This window comes from Fusarium coffeatum (assembly GCF_003316985.1).
Source record: "Fusarium coffeatum strain FIESC_28 chromosome Unknown BRIP53273_contig_94, whole genome shotgun sequence".
Taxonomy (NCBI): domain Eukaryota; kingdom Fungi; phylum Ascomycota; class Sordariomycetes; order Hypocreales; family Nectriaceae; genus Fusarium; species Fusarium coffeatum.
In genome coordinates, this window is record NW_022157889.1 from 38195 (window position 1) to 56699 (window position 18505).

At 49.4% G+C, this 18505-nt stretch overlaps 6 protein-coding genes across 6 annotated transcripts; 3 read left to right on the plus strand and 3 right to left on the minus strand.

Moving 5' to 3' along the window:
• Window positions 1–467: 467 nt before the first annotated feature.
• On the minus strand, window positions 468–2660 carry FIESC28_04490 (uncharacterized protein; the record flags this gene model as incomplete). The annotated part of the gene is made up of 2 exons (XM_031158637.1): window positions 468–1096; window positions 1376–2660. The coding sequence occupies 2 exons, from the start codon at window positions 2658–2660 to the stop codon at window positions 468–470; spliced, it is 1914 nt and encodes a 637-aa protein (XP_031017299.1).
• A 1147-nt stretch (window positions 2661–3807) lies between these two features.
• FIESC28_04491 (uncharacterized protein) lies at window positions 3808–5501 on the plus strand (the record flags this gene model as incomplete). Its single annotated transcript, XM_031158638.1, has 2 exons — window positions 3808–4791; window positions 4842–5501. The coding sequence occupies 2 exons, from the start codon at window positions 3808–3810 to the stop codon at window positions 5499–5501; spliced, it is 1644 nt and encodes a 547-aa protein (XP_031017300.1).
• A 1397-nt stretch (window positions 5502–6898) lies between these two features.
• On the plus strand, window positions 6899–8477 carry FIESC28_04492 (uncharacterized protein; the record flags this gene model as incomplete). The annotated part of the gene is made up of 4 exons (XM_031158639.1): window positions 6899–6976; window positions 7035–7173; window positions 7222–7502; window positions 7590–8477. The coding sequence occupies 4 exons, from the start codon at window positions 6899–6901 to the stop codon at window positions 8475–8477; spliced, it is 1386 nt and encodes a 461-aa protein (XP_031017301.1).
• Window positions 8478–10095: 1618 nt separating this feature from the next.
• On the minus strand, window positions 10096–16340 carry FIESC28_04493 (uncharacterized protein; the record flags this gene model as incomplete). The annotated part of the gene is made up of 2 exons (XM_031158640.1): window positions 10096–10575; window positions 10650–16340. The coding sequence occupies 2 exons, from the start codon at window positions 16338–16340 to the stop codon at window positions 10096–10098; spliced, it is 6171 nt and encodes a 2056-aa protein (XP_031017302.1).
• A 616-nt stretch (window positions 16341–16956) lies between these two features.
• On the plus strand, window positions 16957–17749 carry FIESC28_04494 (uncharacterized protein; the record flags this gene model as incomplete). The annotated part of the gene is made up of 3 exons (XM_031158641.1): window positions 16957–16969; window positions 17023–17085; window positions 17136–17749. The coding sequence occupies 3 exons, from the start codon at window positions 16957–16959 to the stop codon at window positions 17747–17749; spliced, it is 690 nt and encodes a 229-aa protein (XP_031017303.1).
• Window positions 17750–17923: 174 nt separating this feature from the next.
• FIESC28_04495 (uncharacterized protein) lies at window positions 17924–18304 on the minus strand (the record flags this gene model as incomplete). Its single annotated transcript, XM_031158642.1, has 2 exons — window positions 17924–18172; window positions 18275–18304. The coding sequence occupies 2 exons, from the start codon at window positions 18302–18304 to the stop codon at window positions 17924–17926; spliced, it is 279 nt and encodes a 92-aa protein (XP_031017304.1).
• Window positions 18305–18505: the final 201 nt, after the last annotated feature.

Here is an 18505-nt window from a genome sequence, read left to right on the forward strand (position 1 = left end):
AAACTTCGCTTCCGTCTGAGTTGCGCATATCACTCGCAGATGAGAGGTGATTAAACGAGCGTCGTGCGTGGTGGCTAGCACAGATTGATTGATAGGATCTAACATGGTCATTTGTATCCACATACACACTAGTTAGTAGCCATGGGGAAGACGATCACAGTACGGAGCTGCTTTCTTCTCTCGTGCGAGAACAAGACCAATTTCATCCGTAATTCTCCAGTTGTATGCGTCTGCCAGCCCCGACCTCCAGGTGTTGTGAGCTTTGATCAGAGGGAGCCCTACTGCGGACCCTGCGTTTCGAGGTAATGGATAGTTCGTGGGTCGCATAGGTCAAGCCTCCTTTGGAGATTATGACAGGTGACTCGTTCTCCATCGTGGCTATTCACTATAGGACTCTTCATCTTCACCGTAAGATGATGTTTTGAACAGCAGTTGCATTGGTTCGTGCTGTTGTTGTTGGACTCGGCTCACTCCATTTCCCATCTTCCACTTTTGCCGCCATCCTTGAGAACCACCCTCAACCCCTCAATGACCATACCCTTATCCACTGCCTTGCACATATCGTAAACTGTCAGTGCCGCTGTAGACGCCGCCGTCAACGCCTCCATCTCCACGCCTGTCTTGCCATCGCACGTGACCGTAGCAGCGATCTCGACTCTGTCGTCACCCCTGACGTCGAGATCAACCGTCGCCTTGGAGAGCGCTATAGGGTGGCAGAGTGGAATCAGGTCTGGAGTCCGCTTGGATGCCATGATGCCCGCGATTCGCGCAACACCTAGAACATCGCCCTTCTTCATCTGGTTGTCCCTAATGAGACCAATTGCCGTGGCGTTGGAGAACCTGACAGTGCACGCAGCTTTGGCAATGCGTGATGTCACCGTCTTTTCTGATATGGAAACCATTCGTGCCTCTCCAGATGACGAGACGTGGGTCAGCTTTGCCTTGTTGCTGTCATCTTGACTACTGGCATGGCGGGTCTGCGAGAACCTCTTTTGTGAGAGTAAAGAGCGACCGGGGATAAAGAAAGGGCCGTTACGCAAGAGAAGTTGTACCCGAGGAGGCATGATGCGAGACGTTGAAGACTGGCTAATGGGATCTACAACGAAACTCAATTCAGCATTACGTTCAACTCGTTATGGGAGGGTATCCAAGCCTCATATAAGATAAACCAAAAAAAAGCCAACCCCTCTTAACGCCGCCCCATAGCCATGAGCGAGTGATAGTTGCCCCGCGAACTATCTCCAAAATAGTTTCTCAAGTATTCACTCCAACATGATGTATTATGTGCAGGAAAGTGAGGGGATGGGTACTGTAAAGGAGCGCCATCACCCACCTATCAAGATCATGGGCCTGTTCTTCATGTGTTCCAACTCACCGATTCCAGCATGTTTTGCCTTCTTCCTCTTGACAGCTGCACCGATGACTTCCAGTAGTTCCATCTCGTTGGGTGCCAGGCCAAGAGGAGTTCGGTCCGATGTTAGCAGATCCCTCCGTCGGTCCATCTCGATCTGCTTCATTGCTTCGAAAGCTTGCTCATCGATGGGTTCGCCGCTGTTAGACTTGCGAAGAATATCCCGTAGAGACACTTCGGCGTTGCCAAACAGACATACCTTGAGGTTCCCATCACCCGTGATTCGAAGACGGTTGCAGCTCCCGCAGAAGTTGTGTGTCATGCTCGTAATAAACCCTATCTTTCCCGCAAAGCCTGGGATATGCCATGTCTTGCTCGTGTCGTTCTTGTGGTCTTGCACCTTTTGTAAGGTGGGATACTTTGTTCTGATCAGGTCCAGCATTTCTTGATAGCTGAACATCTTGTTTTTACTCCACTTGTTGCCGTCAAATGGCATGTACTCGATAAATCGCACCTCGATATTCTTTTCTTGCGTCATGTCCACAAATGGAAGCACTTCTCTGTCGTTGACGCCCCGCATAACTACACAGTTGATCTTGAGCTTGATGCCAGCACCGAGCCTGTTCATTTCGAGGATCCGATCGATACTCTTCTGGACTGCATCGTATCCTTTCCTTCTTGTCATGATTTGGAATTGCCATGGATCTAGCGTGTCGAGACTCAAATTGACGCCCGTCAAACCGCTCTCCACCATCTTGTCCAGTTTCCGGTGCAGTGAGATGCCATTGGTTGTAATGCAGATTTCCTTGAGCCCATGCTGCCGTAGTTGTCCAATCTGGTGCATGAGAGGCAGGATGTCTCGGCGCACGGTCGGCTCTCCTCCCGTCAATCTAATCTTCGAGACGCCCTGGGACACAAACACTGAGGACAGGAGGACGATCTCAGGGGTTGTCAAGAGCTCTCGATCCGGTGACAAGGGCACGCCTTCTTCGGGCATACAGTAGACGCATCGCAGGTTACATCGCTCAGCGACGGAAATACGGAGGTAGTCGTGTTGTCGATGAAAATTATCGGTAAGGAAATCCGAGAAAGGTTTCGAATCTCGGATGCGCTGGCGGCGAGGTTGTAGAAGGTCGATCTCTGGCGACGAAGATGGAGATTCGCGGGGTCTTTCTTGAGGCGCAACGGCTGCTGCGGTTGCAACGGCCCTGGAAGCAAAGGCAGGCGCGCGCAGAGAAGCCGCTATTCCGATTGTTCTTTGAAGGGTAGATGAGGCCAAAGCTCTCGAATTCAATGCGCGAGGCGACATATTTGGGGACCAGGATGAAATAGAAAGAGGTTTGATGTAGAAAGCTTGCTATAAAAACATGATTTCGATTTTGTCGCAACCACGAAATAATGAATAGAGAAGGTTTCGGTAAGCGAATATAATGATTTACTAATTTTATTTAATGACAACGTACAGTACAGTGAACCCTATCATGGTTTCAAAATACTAACGCAACTATGAGGTGGTGCGGGCATGTTGTTAATCTTATCGTGTACAGTACTGCAGCATGTCCGGCCGTCGCCACAATCCGTTCCCCGCGCTGAGTAATGGAAATAGTTCCGTGTAAGCCGCGGAGTTGCACAAAGAGATCCATCCATTTGCACGTTAGTTCCAGAGTGGACTGATAAGGTCTCTCTCTCTCTCTTTTATCACATTTACATTTGTACTCATCCAAAGTTTGACATGGTCGAAGGCGAGGTTATTGGCTGTAACTCAAAGACCAAGAGATGAATAAGTAACTGCTGACGCATCAATTTATAAGATTTCTGTCATCGTACATTATATCATTATTCTCGCTTGGGACCTGGAATAGCACTAAATGCATTCTTTATAAGTAAAAAGGTAGTGGTGGTATGACTGACTAAAGGTGATTGCCCTTAACTGTCTTGTCATGAGTATGCGTCCCAATGCGCGATCACCTTTCGCTTATTCCTTACCCATCTGGCTGATCTAAATATTGACTATCAATTCTGTCATTTAATGTAGTTGCCCTACTAAGGATAGTTTAATTTGGGTTGTTGAGAGGCTTCCCATCAACAACTTGTGTCAGTTTAACTCCATGCGACTGTAGGGTAGTTAGAGGTCCGTTGTTAAGTCGTTAGCAGCAGGCCGCGCTAAGCCAGATTCGGCAATAAGTCAACAATACTATTATCGATAAGTTCTGTGCTGCTAATTGAACCTCACAACCACGACAGCTGTCGTAGCAATTGTGAACTCACCATTAGACCTTTGATACAGACAAGAATATACAGGTAGCTTCTGCCTGTTATCCATTATCGCCATTATCGCTGGTTTCTGTTACTATCTGCCCTCCCCAACTTTAACCCCGCGATTGCAAGTCTTCATTCTCACCTTCCTTCTGTACCTTCCTTTCAGGCAACCGACAGACCGTGAAGAGGCAGTCACGATGCAGGCCTCGCGTGTTTTCAAAGGTAAGTACCTTCCGAGTCATTATGCGGCTCACTTTCCTATATGTCTCCTCAACATCGATTCGGCATTGAAGAGAATCAACGTTAACCAACCATTGTCAACCCTCACAGCATCGCCTCACTGTGCTGCCAGTCCTGATGGCAAGTTTATTGCCACACTCTCTTCTCAGAGTATCATAGTGCGCTCAGCGCCCTCACTCTCGATTGCACAGACGATCAAGTTACCGCCAGACCTTACGACCCCCGTGTCCACGTTGGCGTGGGCACCGTCATCATCTCGTATCCTTGTTGCAGGCACCGACCAGATTCATGTCTTCTCGATAGTTGACTCGTCATTCCGAGCCACGATCAGGAACCCTGCGACAGGCGGAGGAAAACAAACTCTTGTGCAGTTTGGTGCATATGATGACGAGGTCTTTGCTTGTGCTGCTTTCGGCCTTAAACTTTCTATTTTCGACCTTTCTACTTCCAAAGCTATTGAGCTCAACAACCCCAAATTCTATCTCCCTTCATCCGCCCAAAGAGGGTATTCTTTGCGACCACAGAGTTCTCACCTGGCCATCTTGACGCGGACAAGTGGACGAGATGCCCTCAGTATCCACGAGCCCAAGACGAGACAGACGTTACGATCTTGGTATCCAGAAACGGTAGATGCTCACGGCTTGGCGTGGACCCCTGATGGGAAATGGCTCCTGCTGTGGGAAGCCTCGGCACATGGCCATAAGCTCCTTCTGTATACACCCGACGGACAATTCTTCCGCTCCATTGGCGCATCTAGCATTGCCCAGGGCCAAGACGCTGATCTAGAGACCGGGATTAAGTGTTGCAGTCTCAGTCATGATGCATCGTTCTGCGCCATTGGTGACGGTAGCAGAACAGTGAGCGCTCTCCACACAAGAACATGGAGAGATGGCTTGAGGCTTACCCACCCCACCACAGTTGTGCCCAAGGACACACTTCAGGTGAGATCAATTTGTCTTCCAATTACTTCTATTCTTACATAACATACCAGGTCTGGCAAGAACAGATCAACAGCTCCTCCCAAGGGAGTGCCTCTTACACATTTCTACGCGCAACCCAGATGGTTTCACCTCCGAGTCGATTGGTAGATGGAAAGCCCCCAGCCGATGTCAAGACAGGATGTTCCTCTTTGGCGTTCGACGCATCTTCGACTCTATTAGTCACTAAACTTGACGACACACCCACTACTCTGTGGATCTGGGATGTCACCGCAGCTGAACTTCGGGCGGTGCTTATGTTCCACTCAGTCGTCGACTTTCAATGGCATCCAACCGCCCGCGAGCTTCTATTGGTGACGTGCCAGGAAGATAAGTACCGTGGTGTATCTTTCATTTGGGATCCACTATCTCAAGGGCCCAAAGCAGTCAATTTGGGGTCTCACCTCCCGAACGGCAAGGTCACTGGTAAAACACGAGCTGCCTGGATAAATGGTGAGCCCGAGTTCCCGGTTCTGCTACTGTCGGATGTGCAAAACGGTATCTTGATATCGTGCGCAGATACGGCGCAGTGCCCAACGCCCTGGCACGAAGGGGCCACCGGCGATAGAACGTTGGGATCGGTGCATGATATCGGAGACACGATTGACGTATCCGCTCTGATGCCAGATGATACATCAACACTGGACGATACCTTCTCTTTTAAGCACAACTGAGAATCAGGGACTGGCTCGCCACGATCTAGATAAAAAACAAAACAAGAACCACCATTGTGGTAAAAGGCGATAGCTTGGCATGTGGAAAGATACCAGGATACAAAGACGAAACTATCTCGGCTCAAGTCGAAGCCGCACGCAACCTGCACAGGCGGCTGGGGTACTGTTACACAAGTGGCGCTAATCTGATGTCAATGCATTGACCAGAAGGCACATAGTTTTCTCTTCTCTCAGGGAAGCGAATTTCTGCAGGTTATGTCCCCAAATAAGCAATGAAAACTAGCGTTGATGCCGCAACAATGTCATGAAGATTGGGTCGCGACAGGGGAAGCCATTTGGTTGTCTTTACTCTTTCAACCAGCGCTAGAAGAGGACCCAGCGAGATTTTCGCCGAGCTGCGATCTCTGTCTGGTTACTTAATGACGAGATCTATCACAATCAAACGTCTAATAAGAAGCGGTTCCCAGCTGGTGGAGTTCTGATCCCAATATGATATGTCACTTTATCAGACGGGACTCATCCTGGCACTCTGCATATCGACCAGGGAGACATGCTTGGATAGTGGTTGGGTCTGTGGCTTGCAACGTCCTGCACAAATTGATCAACGTTCGTGCAGACCGCACCACTTCTATTTAATTCTCTTTATTGTTGGCGACTAACAGGGACTTTTAAATCCGACCGCATCACCGTGTCCTAGTAACTAGACTCGCGACTAGTCGTCCCCACCTACGCATAAGGACTGAAGAGTACCTGTCGAAATGCCAGTAAGGTCTCAGGTTACACTACATGCACGGCACACCGTCAAACAGGAAAGAGGCGCCGACCTTGCCATGTACGGGGCTGCTTAGTCTCAGCGCTTCCTGGTCTTGCGTACACCATGAGACGACATCTGCTTGTGCAGAACGCCCGCCTTCTCAGGATGCATCACCCCAGGCCCCGGAGACCCTAATTAAAGGACGAAAGACTGGGATCCAATGCAAGTAAATCCCGAGCTGGTAAAGAACGGTCTAAAAGCAATATTGGGGAAATTGTAGACAAGTTGTTGTCTCTTTTGCTCCCAATGCTGCTCTCGAGTGAACTGTCTTCGAAGATGGGATATAAAAGTCCAGCCTGTTCTATTCTGTTATTGCACTGTCATGTATTGCATCACGACTTAACATATATTGGTACCTACCTCGACAAACTTTTATTTTCGAGCTGTGGCGATTTAACGAGGCCATCAACGGGTACCACTGTTGAATATAAATCCTGGGCTGTCTGTCACCTTAGTGCCGCTCGCTCCTAATACCATCTCACCGTCACACAGCTTTTGTTGTCGTCTCAACCTTCTGTAACATCACACAAAAGCCCGTTTGGAAGCTGAGACGACTCGGCTTCGTGCATATTACTGCCAGCCCATGCCTACCGAGGCTACCATCCAAGCGGATGTCGCTCCGGGTAACGAAACTGGCATCTATTACATTACTATTTGCAACGTAAGTTACTGGGTATGCAGCATATCGGCACTATCACAACATCTAACTCTTTTGATAGTTACCGTTCGGAACATCATGGCAGCAGTTGAAAGACTGGACACGAACTGCATGCGTTGTTGACCACATAGAAGTCTTCCAAGGCAGTACCTCTGGATGGGTTCGAGTCAAAGGGAGAGAAAACTTTGAGAATGCCTGGGGTAAGAGAACACTACCATAATCAGCATCTGTTGGTGTTGACATGACAGCAGGTCTCCTCAACGGCGGTGTTTTCAATGGACGCTTGATTGTTGCGTCTGATAAGAACCGCAGTCATTCCATCAAGATCAGGGAACTTGTCATGCCGCCGCAAAGAACTCAAAAACCACAACAAGGAGCCCAAATGCCACAGCAAGGGCCTCAGATATCACAACAAAGACCTCAGATACCACAGACACCGCAATACCAGCCTGCCCCTGTCCCGCCAACCCGTCATATGCTGCCAACACCGATGACTGCACCGCCTCCGTATTCTATAGCACCCGAGCAGGTAGGACAGCCTCCACAGCCTTCATGTGTGATAGAAGCCTAACCTATGTTTACCGAGCTGTAGTACTACATGACTAGCTATTCCCAGATCAGCGACCCCAGATTCGTCAGTCATCCTCTTTCGACCCAAGGTTATACCCAGCAACCACCGATCATAGTAGCAACAAGCGTACCGTTTGGGCCCGCGACGTATGCGGCTGTAGGACCAGGCAGTTATTACGCCTATGACTATGAGACTAGAAGCTCACATAATCCAATTGCTTACGCTCCGCCAAATCAGCCTGAGGGGCCGCAATTCGCTCTACCTTATCCTGGCCTCGACGAGCACTCTGACTTTTACCACGAATGCAAATACTCCACTAGAGAACCACCTTATAGGTCGGAATGGGTCTTGACGGAGCCAAGAAAAATACATGTGTCACCATTCCCGCAACAGGCGCGTGCTGAGGACGTCAAGTCGTGGATACGACGCAGGGTAGACAAGACCAAGATCGATTCTATGGAGATTCCAAAGAACAGCAACAGCAAATACCTCAGAGGCTACGTCCTAGTCGTTTTCGACAGTGCCTCGGCCGCGAATATGGCTATAGAGCAACTAAACAAAGCACGCTTTCAAGGCCGGAGAGTGATAGCGCGACCCACTAGAGAAAGTGCGGTAGTCGAACAACCTGGATTTTCGCATGAAACGACTACCTGGGGCGAGCCCAAGTCAGCCGATACGAATACTCCAACAGCCGGTCATCGCGCAAGAGACGGGGACCGTCATAGAAACGAGAAGACACAGCGACCAAAGAACAGAGAGACCAAGTCAGGAAGCTCTGATAAGAAGAAGGCGCCACTGCCAGACAAGAAAGCATCGGGATCAAAGGGGGACAAGAAATCGTCATCCAAGAAGCCCCCCTCTCAAGAAGAGATCAGCAGGAAAGACGAAGGGCCGGTTGTTGTAGATGGAACATGCCAACGTCACGACAAGTAGTGGCGGTGGGCATCCGCTTTCCTGGTTCAGCCCATACTTGTGTCTACAGTACATGCTCTGTAATGGCAGGATATACCATCAGATGTCAACTAATGACGAAGTGGTGTAGCTTCTTACAATTGACCAGTAGTAAATCGTGCGTTTTTTGCATCAAGAAGTGGGCTATGTTTAAGTCTGGTCATGGAGAATCTTGCATTATCAACGTTTTCAAGTATCAAAACCACGAGTTTCTATAACGCTTGCTTTTGGTTGTTACCAAAAATTCTATCACAATCCAGTTCCTCGGTTGTCATCGATCCGGCAGGGCCAACAATGTACTCAATATACAGGCTGTGCGACTACTAAGGTCGATGAGTAAAGAGGTTAATATGCCAAGGTACGACCAAAAGCAAGGAGAGTACCCTGGCACTTGCATCAGGTTCAAGATTAGCCAACCATCCACCAGAAAAATCTCACACTTTTGCTTTTGTTAGCAAAAAGCCAAAGAAACGCTGACAGGCTGAAGGGGTTTCCCCTGGTTGGTACACTCTTATGGTATTACTGAACGTACTACGTATTACAACAGTTAATTATGGACACGGCGTGGTTCATTGGTGGAGTCAGACGAGAGGGTTTCCTGTTTTGTACTGGAGTTGTAGCAACGCGGCTATGTAATTCCTGAGTCGAAGGATTCAAGCAAGTGACAAACGTAGCCTCCGAATATTCGCGGTGTCTTCTGTCGGAGCCTTTTCTCACAGGGACCACTTACGTAGGTAGATAATAGTAGCTTAAAGCCCAAGCTATGAAATAGTCTCCGTAGGATTATCAGCCAACCAGGTAATGAATTGCCGCTAGCAGGGGGTGTGACTGATTCAGCCATGTAAAGGAGGGAAGCAGGAATAGATGATCGAGATAAAGGATGCTCATGGGAAGGAATCGATAAATTATGCTTATACTACCATGTCCCGGCAGATAGAAAATCACAAACGCGGACCTCCTGAATTTCTTTTATTCCTCCGAGTTTAGCAACACGATTCTACTGAAGGTCGTGTTACACGACAACGACCATGACCCTCGATGCAGCTCTGAGACGTGCATGGTGCTATCTGATGCAGTCGACATCGATAGCACGGGAATATTGCCGGCAGCCCCGGATATTTGACTGACGCTTAACCATGCCATGCCATGCATGTTGGTTAGGTGGGTTGCACGAATAGAATGCGCCGATCCCTGTGTAACCTGACAAGTAACTCCACACTTCTTCCATCGTGGAGACGCCGGCCGTTAGATCATGTAGATCGTATCGAACCGAATCAGCTGTCTCATGCCGCTCCATCGCCCGCTGTCACCCCTGTCAACTTGTCAAATCTGCACTGAATACAGACTGTGCAGTAGTATTTCATGTCACACACCCACCCAGGCTTGCCAGGGCAGTTCAATTGCAGATGCGCATCTTTGTTTAGCCTCGTCATCTTTCGTAATGAATATGCGTGCCCAACTGCAGGACGTGCACATAATTAAGCTTGCCAGAAAGATATGTTGCATGCATGAGGTTTGCGAATTGCACCCTGCTCCCAACGTGCCAACCTCATGGCCTGGACTCGTGAAACTGTATGCTCGACACGTGGAGGCCGTTGGCTCAACCACCGAAATCCATCTTCAACGCAATGCTTGGCTGTCCAGAATCCCCTGCGGCCGCCTGGCTCACTGAACCTGTATTCTGACGGCCAAATCGGATAACCTCCTCGAGAAATCCCTTCTGTCCAGCACTCATGCCGCCAACCACCGCTCTGAACATCTCCTGATCTGTTGCCGCGAGCTCCAGTAGTCGTGCGCTAGTCTCTTGGTAAACCTCCTCCCCTTCAGCTGTAGCCCGCGCCATTAAAGTTGGTACCACCACTGTGATGGCCGCCAATCGTCGACTGTTGTCGACTGCAGCCGCATATTGACACAGCGTGTGGGCAACCAGGGCCCTAGCATTTTCGGGATCTTCAGGGTCCGTATCAGTTACAAAGGCTACTAGTTTAGGGAACAAATAGCGAGCAATGCTGAGATCAGCACCAGTCGATGATGGCTGAAGAAGAATGGATCTGATGCAGTTGGCCGCAATTTTGGCAGTCTAAGGTGACGTGAAATGCAGTTAGTGATTTGTTTCCAAGTGTTCGAATGAGAGAAGAAATAGGAAGAACATACCATTCGATCAGTAAGGCAGTCCATCAACTCGTCCAAATAACGTGCTACAAGAGCCTCCGAAGCTGGTAGGTGATTTTGACCTCCGGTGAACAGGATGGTCGTGGCCATCAGGCAGTTCTTGACGCACGTGAGAGATTGGGGCGCTTCACGCTTCTGTGCGTTCAGGTAGATGGAGAGGAATCTACGCAGGCATCCTTGCAGTTGGATATCTGTAGAAGACGGCTCACCGTTGCTATGACTTCTTCGAGACTTGGACATGCTGCCAACGAAGCGCTTCAACGTGGGTAAAGACTGCGGGGCTATGAGCTCTTGACACCCAGGGGTTGACAAAATCGTGGCAAAGATGTGCACGATACATGCATGCAAATCTGTCTTGATGATGACTGGGAAGACCTCTGCCGCGTCCACGAGCGCATTCAGAGATGACCGTATCAGTAGGATAGCCTCCTCGTTCATCTGGTGCCGAGCCGGTTGGTTTCCTTCTGAGAGATTGGGCAAGAGGCCCGCAAGAACCAAAACGATGATGCGTGTAAGCTCAAAGAGTTGATCAATATCATCAGACAAGTCACCCTCCTCATTGGCGTGCCGCCTGGCGGAAGGGTGTGCAATGCATAGACTTCTAGCAATCTCCACGATCACACCTTGGATATCTAGGCTTTCGGTAAGTACTAAACGGTCTAGTAGGTCCATTGTCTCGGAGAACACATCTGGCCTGTAGATAGCATGACCAGACACGCTGGGATGCAGAATCTTTTTGAGGGCTTGCAAGATGGCCAGTGTCTGGTCGTGTGCTGCGAGGGAGTCGCTTTGCCCAGAGCGAGTGGCAAGTGCTTCAAAGGCGAGACCGAACAAGACAAAGAAGAATGCCACAGGCTCGTCCCGGTAGTTGATGTCAGAGTTCTTGCCTTTACCGCTGGTCGCAGGGCCATCTGATTCTTTACCATCTAAAGCATCAAACACAAATTCGCTGTCTTGCTCAATCAGGCTAGCAATGGCATCCACCAACTTCAGCCAAGCGTCTTGGTAGAATCGCAGTAACGTCTCGCGGTTCAGAGCAGCGTAGATGCTGTCGAGACTTCCGGATAACGAAGGGGGTCCGAGAGTCATGGAGATGTCAGGCTCAAACCGAAGACGCGCAAACTCGCGCAATGACTCCAACCACAAGGGGGTCAAGGTACCGATGTGAGGTCTGAGGACATCCAATAGATAATGCTGCTCGGAGCTTGCTACCTGCAATTCCGCCCAGGCAGAGAAAACGGAGATCTTTACCATCACCTGCGCATTGGAACTAAGGCTCTTAAGGTCGCCAATTGAAGCGTTCTCGCTGTCCTTGGAGAAGTTCTCCAGAGCACTGACAAGAGTCTTGAGAATCCTGCCCATGCGATCTACATCGGTGACGATACCGATAGAGATGAAGCTGGCGCAGACATTAACAGCTTCTGAAGCGAGCTCAGGCGATGAATCGGCAGCAAAGGCCGGGGTAAGGGCCGAGCTAATCTGGGCCTGATACTGCTCCAGCAACATTGCCTCATCAAAGTCTGGATCAGGTGTTTTGCCAAACATCTTCAACACGTCTCCTATGATCTTCAGGCCCCAGATCCGAAGCTCCAAGACACTTGAGGTTGATGCAGAGAAGGCCATGCGCACAACATCAGCAACTTTACTTTGAAGATCGTTCTGTGCTTTAGACTCTCCATTGGCAGTAACGTCCTTGGTAATGATGGCAAACATTTCATCGATACAGCCCAGCGCAAAAGTGGTGACCTGCCACCGCAGAGGTTCAACCTCAGAAGTTGCCTTGGTCTCCTTCTCGTCCTTGGCAGCGCCAGCCGCCGCAGCAAAACCAGCAACCTCCTCATCTTGCAGATCCGGTAAACCACCACCTTTGGGTTTAGATTGGGCCTCTTCATTCTTAGGCCTGGCCCTTGTCATTTTCAAAACCGCTTGAAATCGCTGAAGCCAGACATTTGTCTCTGCAAGACACGTGGAGTACATCCAGTTGCGGATGATATTACGGATGCCATCATGAGATGGCACCGTATCGAGCACAAGCCATAACTGTTCCTCGAATCCTTTCTCTGCTTCGCGTAGGACGTCTTGAGGATTTCGCTTCATCATGTTGTGTATTCCATCTACCGATACATCCCGTAAGGTAGTAGATTCAGACATGAGGTATGTTTGAAGAAGTTTGACGTACTCGGCGAAGTGCATATGTCCGGGAGCGTAGAGAGACAAATGCTCAAAACAGCCAAGCGCTGCCCTTTGTACTAGCAAATCATCTTCCTCGCGGAATCTGTTCACAAGAGTGAATATGAGTTCTCGTGACTTCAAGGCATCCTGTAGATCTGGACCCAAGACGTTAATAAGCGAATCAACGCATCGTGCAATAGCAGATGTTGTGGATAGATCCATTTCAAGATTCATGGTTATCGCAGACGAAATCTCAGCATGATGAGTCTCGGAAACGTAAAGCTGAACAAGCATTCCCAGAGTGCTTGGTACGTAGCCGGCAAAGCTGAGTCCCGAAGCGTCCGAGGCCAACGATAGCGCCTCGAGGGCCCAGAAATGAACCACTGGATGGGGATCATTGCAGAGAGACATCAAAATACCAAGAATAGTCTTGAGATGGTATCCAGCAGCCATACCTCCAACTTGAGTTTGAATTGAGCCCAGTGCCATAGCACAGCCCGCTCTTGCACTAGGCTCACGATTTCCGACAATAGTGTCAACAAGATACTTGATTTCGTTGTTTGTGAATGCATTTCCATACACGTTGCATAGGCGGGCCGTAGCAGCGTAGCCCAGACTTCTAACATGTTCATCTGGGTCAAGAACAAAATCGCGAACAATGTCCTGCAACAATGCTTCAACGGCTTGGTTTGAAACATCACCAGAAGGTGATCTCGTCTCCTTTACAGCCACCCTCATTGTAGCCAGAATGGCAGCTGCCAGATTGGCATTCATAGCAGCCTTGCGCCCTGGATCTCTGATGAGCGTACCAGCGGACGCGAAGGTTCGAATCTGTTCCAAAATACTCTCCTGAACCTTGCCTGGAGTGAGTGGGAATGCGAATGCGAACAGTTGAATAGCCGCATTAATAACCTCTGTGGCGGGAGGATCAGGAGTTGTCGAAGAATGATCGGCACTTCCGATATACAGGACAGAAGCGTCGTGTTCCAGGCTACCACAAATCGGCGAGCGAAGTAGATTGTTTATCGTGTCATCGGGGCTATCGAGTTCATCCTTGTGATCATCGGAGTTTTCTTGCTGCCCAGGAAGCTTTCGCACACGAGGTCCAGCAACAAGTCCAGTAATACCAAACCCAGAGTTGTCGCCTACATCCCAGACAGACTCAAACGTAGCAGCCGCATTGGCGATCGAGGCACTCAAAGAATTGGGCGCGTAGTTTTCAGGATCAGCAAACAAGGAGATCGCAAGCGTTAAGAGGTTTGACTGCAAAAGAGCCTCGCTTCCACCCGCCGGGCTGAGGTTAACAAGCTTCACATAACACTGCAAGACTCTTCGCTGAACCATCATTTCGAGATCCGAAAGCTGCAAAGAAGGAGCCAGTCTCTGGTTGACGTCGTCGGAGTTTTTCTTGGAAGGGAGAGTCCGCAAGAAGGCTGTCGTGTTCTGAAGCATGGTAGCGATTCTCTTTGACACATCCACGGTCAAGAGACGGCTATTAAACTCCAGGAACGCCAGTATTGAGCCCATTGCACACTCTCGTACGTGCGTCAAAAAGGAGACCTCAAGGAAGCTTCTGGCTGACGTGTTATCTTTGGCTAAGGGCTTGGGGAGAGCATTCTTCCATAGCAAGAGTAGCTGAGAGAGATGAATCTTGACGAAGTTTGGGCCCAAGGACATCAAGCCTCCAATAAGAATCCAGGCGACCTGAATTTGCGTGCTTGCAACGCGGAGTTGTGCCTGACTGCTCGATTTCAACATGTTAGTCGCAATAGTCAAAACGCGACTATTTATTTCAACAGATCCATGCAGAGGACGGGCAGGACTCGCGCTCAAGGTGGCGGCAAGCCCGTGTGCAAATCCAATGCATCTTCTCGGGGAGTTGCGACCAGATCCGAGTTGAGATAGCTCTCGGTTGAGACTGTTCATACAAACCGAAAGACAAGGAAGAAGCTGCTGGGGGCAAGCGAGGACTAAGGTTTTCATGCAGTGGGATGCAAAGACTTGAACAGTATAACTAGGGTGTTGCAAGACTTGCAAGAGACCATCTCTACAAGGCTCTGCAAAGCTGTTTGCGGCCGAGCCCAGAGACTGGATAAGTGACGAGACAGCGCTCAGCGTTGCGATCAGAGTGTGCTTGGAAGGCTCTGGCCGCTCGGTCAATGCCTGGGGATAATTCTTGAAGATATTGTTAATCAGTGTTTTGGCAGCCGATATTTGACCGGATTCACCCAGGATCTTGCGGCCAATAACATCTTGAATGACAACATCCACGATCTTTCTCGAAATCAAGAGGCGATAACGATTATTGGCAATTGTGGGGTAGCCCAAAACATCGATTGTGAGACTTTCGACGATTTTGAGATAGTTTGTTTCGACAAGCTTCTCTCCAAGTCGTCTGAAAAGCTTACCATAGCATATACCAATGGCTGCTCGAGTCCTGTTGGAGGCTGTTGATTTGGTGTACTGTGAAGCCAAGTTCTTTAAGATGTCTGAAAGAGTCAAAGCCAGAACTTGACTGCGTCTGCCTGATGGAGCTGGACTCGCTGATCTAGAGGGAATATCCAGTTCGTCGTCGGCGATGTTAGGGATCGTAGACTGACGCTTCAGCGCCTTTTTGGTCTTTTTACCCTTGGGGGATGCAACTTCAGGAAGGCCACCTTCCGAATGCCCTTGGAACAAAGCTTCAGCAAAGCACTCTGCAGCAGCCTGCCGTACCTGAGTAGAAGGGGAGTCGAACGCTTTGGAAATCGCGCTCTCAAGTTTGTCAAAGTCGCTCGAGTTCAAGAAGTAAGGCGTATGCTTGAATAGCGCCTTAAGAGCCCGACAAGCAGAGGCGATAACGAGGTGACCCTTGTCTGATGATGCATGGTTTCGTCCTTGTTTCCAGATATCACGAGCAACCGTCTCGTCCATGCTGCTTTCTATCATGCCAACGATCTTCCCAAGCGCGGTAAGACATGCCGCTCGAAGTCCGGCGTGGTTGGACGAAGCTTTGAGGAGCTTGAGCAATGACGAGCAACCAAGCTGGTGCAGCCCAATGGCGCTATCGCCAGCAGAAGCAAACACATCTCCTAAACAGACGACAGCAGCATGCTTTGTCCGTATGTCTGCCTCTGTTTTCGTCTTTCCGCTAGATACAAGCGCGACCAAGTCGTTGATCGTCTCGAACAAAAGCTTTCTATCTCCAATCCCAAAGATATGCGCCAAACACTTTCCCAAGTTATTTCGTATGACTCGAGAAGGTTGCGGTGATGCAAGGTTGATGATTTGGAAGATCTCCTTCTTTAGATAGAACTGCTGCGCTGTGCAGTCGTCCGCTTCTAAGCCCAGAACATGTTTTGTCAGGCTCGACACAAAGGTAAGTAGATAGAGGTCCTGTTGCTCGGCGGGAAGAGATTGGAGCTTCGGAAGATCGAGCTCTGGATTCGCCGTCGCGGTGTCGAGGGGAGCTTGCGCTTCGCTGTTGCGGGCTGGAGGTTCGGGCTCTTGAGTTGACGACATAGCGCACGATTATCGATCGACGCCGTCAACGCAATTCTGTTTCGACGAATGTGTATATATACTGCAGTGTTGAGGAATTGTGTACTGTATTTCTTGTTATGTTTCAAGAGGTGAGCCAGGGAACTTCGAGGTTCCCCATGCCACATGCCACTAAGCTAAGGTGGATTGCTCCAAGGGGGTGGAATGCTCAGCAGGTACGATACGGATACCGCCTACCTCTACTTTACACGGAAGGTGGGGCATATCGTGTCTCTGGACCGGAGTTTGCCCGTTGCATTAACAAGCTCAATCTGAGCAAAGAAGTTATGATGGATATCAATATATTCATCACTGGGAACTCTTTGGTTTGACTCGAAGCTATTTTGGTCTCTTTCCACCGCCCTGCTTGTCTACCATGGCTACCCGACAGGGTCTGAACTCGCTGTTGAAGACACCCAGGTCGATTTCTTCTCTCCAACAGTCAACCTCGACAATCTGTCGACAATGTCAAAGATCATTTGTAACTACACCAGTCCATTCGGCTGGACATAACAAATGGTCCAAGACGAAACATATCAAAGCTGTGACGGATAAGAAGAAAATGAGCGAAAGGGCTGCTTTTACCAAAACAATTGCTATGTACTCCAGAAGTAGGCAGTCACTGGGTATTGCATGGTCTGATAGCATTTCTAATGTTCGATAGTGTATGGTGATAATATCAAATTCAACCCTCAACTTGCCGCTGCGATAACTGCAGCAACAAAAGGTAAATAAATGCACCCAAGAGTATGGGCTATCATCTAACTACAATCGTAGCGAGTATCCCAAAGAATTTGATTGAGGCTGCAGTCGCACGAGGCCAGGGTCGCTCAGCCACAGGCGCCCAGCTTGAATCCATGTCTCTAGAGGCTCTCATGCCTCCTGATATAGCAATGGTTGTCGACGCTGAAACAGACAATAAGACCCGCACTCTTCACGATCTACGCCTTGTTGTGAAGAAAGCTGGTGGCATCGTCGGATCCACCACATTTTATTTCACAAGGCGTGGCCGAGCCGTTTTCAAGGCCAAGGAAGGCGGACCTACGCTTTCCGAGGTTCTAGATGAAGCAATTGAGCACGAAGGGCTTGAGGATGTGGAGGAGCTACCAGAGGGCGACTTCTTGGCTTGGACACAACCAAACACTCTAACATCGATCACTGAAGCTCTATCCAACAAGTTCGAGCTTGAGATTTTGGATTCCGATATCGTCTGGGCTCCCAATGAGGACACCAAAGTTAGTATCGACACATCCATGCAGGCTGATTCTCTCGACGCTCTGTTCAATGGACTCAAAGAATATCCCGAAGTCAAGGCTATATATGCCAATGTACGACAGGGGACCGTGGGAGACGAAGAGTGGGACAAGATTGAAAGAAATTTGGATGTATAACATGTCGACCAGCGCCGTTTGTAACAATTTTGTACAATGTTGTATTTTACCAACACAACCAAGAGGAGTGTTTCAATGTCTTCCGAACGCCGTTAATACATGGTCAATGCCGTCGTAGATCCTTCCGATCAAAGGTGTAGTGTACATGTTTCTTCCTCGACTTCCCCAAAGCTTTTAAGAATCGTTGCCTTCATTGCTCGGGGTTTGCGCTGCTCGTCGACGCTCCTCTTCGAGCTTTCTGGCCTGTCGCAGCTTTTGTCGCGCGACAATGCGCTCGTATTCGGCCTTGATCTCGTCTCGATCTTTGGGAATTTTGTTGCACTCCTCAGGCTTGGGCCAGAATCCGGGAACGGCGAAGCGATGGTCGAGGTTGGTTCCGAAGTAGAACATGATTCCAATAGGAAACATGACGTACGTGCCGAACTGGGTGTCTGGGTTAGTATCATGCTCGCAACTGATCGATGGTCTTGATCATGGGTAATCCGGCTTCACGAATCTTTCCTCCGTAAGGGGCTCGTGGCTTACCTTGAACACTTCGAGATTAAGACCACCCATTATGAGAATCCTGGACTTGAACAATTGCACTTGTGCGAATGAATTAAGGTTGCAGTCAACGGGGCAAAATGTTTGCTCAGACGATGTGATGATGCTTCTAGGCGGATAGCCCCGGTAGAACGGTACCTAGACAAATACCCCACATTCTGCAAATCAGGTCGCAATGATTGGTAGCATTTCGAGTGACCTGATCTGTCTGTG